The 5,066-nt window shown below is 38.8% G+C and overlaps 1 protein-coding gene across 1 annotated transcript; it reads right to left on the reverse strand.

The window, feature by feature from the left end:
* Positions 1–4,390: 4,390 nt before the first annotated feature.
* On the reverse strand, positions 4,391–4,852 carry LOC138898627 (uncharacterized). The gene has a single exon (XM_070184706.1). The coding sequence runs from the start codon at positions 4,850–4,852 to the stop codon at positions 4,391–4,393; it is 462 nt and encodes a 153-aa protein (XP_070040807.1).
* Between the last annotated feature and the right edge of the window lie 214 nt (positions 4,853–5,066).

The following is a 5,066-nucleotide window of genomic DNA, read 5'->3' on the forward strand; positions in this document are numbered from 1 at the left end:
CGGAATCGAATTCGGAGGTGCCTAGCTCAAGTTATGAATTTTTGATGAAAATTAAAAGTTTAAAAATTAATTATTTTTAAGAATTAATTGATATTTGGCATCATTAGTATCGGGTCTGTATTCTAGTTCCGGAGCCTGGTACAGGTTCATTATGATATTTAAGATTTGTCTGTGAAATTTAGTGAGAAACGGAGTTGATTTGACGTGATTCGGACATCCAGTTGAGAAAAATAGAAACCTTAAAGTGTTCTTGAGAATTTCATTCGATTTGGTGCTAAATTCGTAGTTCTAGGTGTTATTTTGGCGATTTGATCACGCGAGCAAGTTTGTATGATGTTTTTAGACTTGTGTGTATGTTTGGTTTGGAGCCCTGAGGGCTCGGGTGAGTTTCGGATAGGCCACGGGATGTTTTGGACTTTGGAAATCTGGTTTTTCTGCAGAGTCTGTGTTCTGCCATGTCCTTCTTCACGTTTGCGAAGGTACTCTCGCGAACGCGAAGAGTAAACTGGGCAACCGAAGTTTTCTTCTTCGCGAATGCAAAGGCCTGGTCGCTAACGCGATGTGATGGGGACCTACCCTTCGCGAACGCGACCGGCTCAACGCGAACGCGAAGCATGTGGGGACTTGGGGAGGGGTTGGTCGTTCCTTCATCGCGAACGCGAGCCATGCCTCTCGAACGCGAAGGCCAGGAGGGGTAATCATCGCGAACGCGAGTTGGGTCTCACGAATGCGAAGGCTTGGCAGCCAGTACCCTTCGCGAATGCGACAGTGCTCTTGCGAACGCGATGAACACTGTCGTCCAACACTTAACAGAATCCAAAACGGGATTTTAGCCAAAAATTCATTTTTCTCAAAAATCAAACGGTGAGAGGCAATTTTTCAAGAGCCATTGCTTCCCCAAATTGTTGGTAAGTGATTCTAAACTATTTTCTTTCAATTACACATTACATTTTATGAATTATCAACCTAAAATCTAGAGTTTTCATGGTAGAATTAGGGGTTAGGGTAGAAACTAGGGATTTCGGAAATTTGAGGATTTAGACCCCAATTTGAGGTCAGATTCCAAAACTAATTATATATTCGGGCTCGGGGGTGAATGGGTAAAAGAATTTTGGTCTGAACCTCGGGTTTTGACCAAGTGGGCCCGGGGTCGATTTTTTGACTTTTTGGAGAAAAATTTGGGAAATTTAACTTATGAAATATTGTTGATTCCTTTAGTAATATTTGATATCATTGAGTCAGTTTTGAATAGATACGAGTGGTTTGGAGGTGAATTCCAAAAGAAAAGTTGTGATTGAGAATTAAGTGGCCTTCGGAGTGAGGTAAGTGTTGTGTCTAACTTTGGCTTGAGGGAATAGGTATTGTGTGAGTATTTGCTATATTTTTTGTTGTTGAATACGACGTATAGTTGAGGTGACGAGCATCTATACGTTGTGGTCGAGTCATAGCATGCGAGTGAAATTCCATCTATTATAAATTTGTAGTCTTAAATCTTGTTATCCATGCTTATTGTTATTGTTGAAATGTTGGGAGACTTGTATCCGGTTTCACCAAGGTCGATAAAATTGTGAATATTGATTTGAGGTCGAGATGTTAAATTGTGAAAGTAATCATTGATGAAATATTGATTTCTTGTGAAACTTCTCTCTATCAGTTGTTATTGATTCTGTGAATTGTGATGAAGAGTGTAAAGCACGAAGGGTGATGCCGTGCATAATTTAATTATATTGTGAGGAAGAGTGTAAATCACGAAGGGTGATGCTGTGCAGTTTTCCTTTCTGTTTTAATTGCTCAATTCGTTTAAGGATTTTCTGTTTAATTATGTCTTTTCATTATTCTGACTCTTTATGTTTTATTCCCCCACTGTATGTTCTCTTCCTATTATTTTTGCGTATTGCTTTATTTACCGTCGTTTCCACTAGCATGATTATACTGTTCAGGTTATATGTGAGTGTCTTGTCCTAGCCTCGTTACTACTTCGCCGAGGTTAGGCTCGACACTTACCAATACATGGGGTCGGTTGTACTGAAATTGCACTCTGCACTTTCTTTGCAGATTTTGATACTGGCTCAGGTTGATCGAGATTTGCTACGGGTCCGCTGTCCGGATACTCAAGGTAGATCTGTCGGCGTTCACAGACCTTGAAGTCCCTGTCTATCTTTTATATCCTACTGTTTTCTTTCATTCAGAAAGTTGTATTTCTTTCAGACTATTACTTGTCGTAAATTCTAGAATGCTCGTGAATGGTGACTCTAGATCCGGGTAGTAGTAGTTAATGCAGTTTTATGATATTCCGCACTTATTATATTTTATCTTAGTTAATTATTTTTAATTACTGAATGGAAATAAGGAATTGGTTAATGATTCTCTAACGTTGGCTTGCCTAGCAAGTGAAATGTTAGGCGCCATCACGGTCCCGTCGGTGGAAAATTTCGGGTCTTAACTTCTATGCTATATATAGATATGTTGAATCAAAGAAATACATTTCTGTGCCTTCTTTATTGTTTGTAAGTCTTCTAGCCTTGCTCTGGTCTCTCTTTGTATATGTGCTGCCATAAGATCTGTATTTACACCTGTACCTCTAAAAAGTTTCCAATTCCTTGATCTCCACGTATGGTATGTTAGTGCTCCCCATATAGCTGAGGCGACTTCCTTCTTCATCTGCTTTCACTTCCTAGTTTTCAACCAGTGCAGTGTTTGAATCACCTCTCTACTCCCTAATTTTATACCCGATCATGTGCTAAGTTGATCCCTCACTATTGTAACCCATGAACACTCCATTCATAAGTGTTTTTGCATTTTTGTTGCTGCAATATCACATAATTGACAAGTGCCATCATCAACTGGAATATGCAGCCTTTGTAATCTCTCCTTCGTAAGAAGTCTATCTTGGTACGCAAGCCATACTATAAATCTATGCCTTGGCATCATTGCCTTGGTTCATATCAAGTCAGCTTCTTGTAGCTTGGTTAAGTTTGTTAATATTGCATCATAGCTCCTTGCCACAGAATATTCTTCATTGGTAGTTAGTGTATACCTACCATTCTGACCATTCTGCCATATTACCTTTTAGTGCATTTAGCTTCCTCCAATACCAGCTCCTATCTTGTGGTGGAGTATGTCCCCATATGATTCCGTCTTATTTTATATAAATCCCATGCACCCATAACAAGACTTTTTTGCCATTCAATTATCACAGTAGCTTACCGACTAAAACTTCATTCCATTTCCGGTATCCCTTGATGTTAAGACCACCAAAATTCTTTGGCTTGCACACCTTTTCCCATGCTACCAATGCTACTTTCCTATGATCCTCTAAATTACCCCACAGGAAATCTCTGCACCTCTTATCTACCTCCTTAAGGATACTTTGGGGCAGTATAAAGACATCTCCCAAGAAGTTGTAAATGAAAAATAAATCTGCATTGATTACCCGCAGTCTTCCAGCATAAGATAGTTGCCTAGAATATGCCTTTGTATCTGTTTGTGATCTTGTCCACCAGTCGGTGACACTCTATTTTACTCCACTTTTTTATGATAGAGGCAACCCAAGGTATCTCATAGGCAGAGTCCCAATAGTGAATTTTGACATGCTCAATATTTTCTCATGCACCTCATCAGTCACCCCACCCAAGAAAATATTTGATTTCTTAGTGTTAGCTTCCAGACCCGTCATACTACTAAAATGGTTTAACGCTTCCATTACTCTTTGTATTGATGTTTTTGCCTCTTTTACAAAAAATCATAAGATTATCTGTAAATATCAGGTGTGTGAGTTTGAGTGTTCTGCATATATGGTGATGCTTAAAATCAGGCAGTGTATTTATCTTCTTCAACATTCTTGATAGATACTCCATTACAAGAACAAATAATAATGGAGATATAGGATCTCCTTGCTTTAATCCCCTCCTTCCCTCAAAATACCCATAGCCCTCTCTATTTACTTTCACAGAGAACTTTGTTGAGGTAATGCGTTCCATAATGAAATGAGTAAAAGACTCAGGAAAACCATATCCCTTCAGTGCTTCATGTATGAAATCCCAACTAACTATATCATACGCTTTCTTTAAGTCTATCTTCATTAGGCACCTAGGAGAAGTTTGCCTATTATAGTGCCTCATGAGGTCATGACATATCAGAGTATTGTGGACCAGTGATCTCCCTTCTACAAAAGCAACCTGGTTATTAGAGATTAAGTGAGTTAGAACATTCCTCAATCTCTGGCATTTTATTTTAGAGATGCACTTATACAGTATATTACAACAAGAGATGGGCCTAAATTGGCTTGCCAATTGTGGTTTTGCTACCTTGGGTATCAAAGTTATCATAGTAGAGTTTATTTTTTTCAATAGTCTGTTCTGAAAACTTGTAGAACTGCATTGGTCATATCCTACCATTCTATACTCCATGCTTTCTTGAAGAAGTCACTATCATAGCTATCTGGACCTGGGCTTTTGTTTATGTTTATACGGAACATGGCCTGCTTAACTTCCTTCCTTGTATACTCTTTTACCAGTTCTAGTTGGTGATCCACTGATAAAGTATACCAATTCCTCAGAAAGCTTGTGAAAGCCATGGTTCTATTCCTCTCCTTCTTCCTTAATAGATTTTTGTAGAACCTCACAAAGATGTTGGCTATGGCTTCAGGTTCTGTTTGCACTCTATTCTCCTCATCTGCCAACTGAACAATTGCCCGCTGAAGTTTTCTATGCTTAATGACAATAGAAAAATACTTTGTGTTGTCATCTCCTAGTTTGATCCAATTGACTTTGCTTCTTTGCTGTAGAAACATGTCAGCTAGATACGATGATTTCCTATATCTTTGAAACTTACTTTTCTCCTGCTCTTGCATTATTTATCCATTGGATTGTTCTGCAATGCTAATTGTGCTGAAGCTAGTGCCTATTTGTCCTCTGCAGCTTCAGTTAATATGTTTATGAAATGCTTTCTATTCAACTCCTTCAAACTTTGCTTTAGTAGCTTCAATTTCTTCACCACTTGCAACATGATACACCCTTTAATCTGTTCTTGCCAGATTGCTTCTACTCTGGGCAAGAAATCAGGAT

This window comes from Nicotiana tomentosiformis, chromosome 9 (genome assembly GCF_000390325.3).
Source record: "Nicotiana tomentosiformis chromosome 9, ASM39032v3, whole genome shotgun sequence".
NCBI lineage: Eukaryota > Viridiplantae > Streptophyta > Magnoliopsida > Solanales > Solanaceae > Nicotiana > Nicotiana tomentosiformis.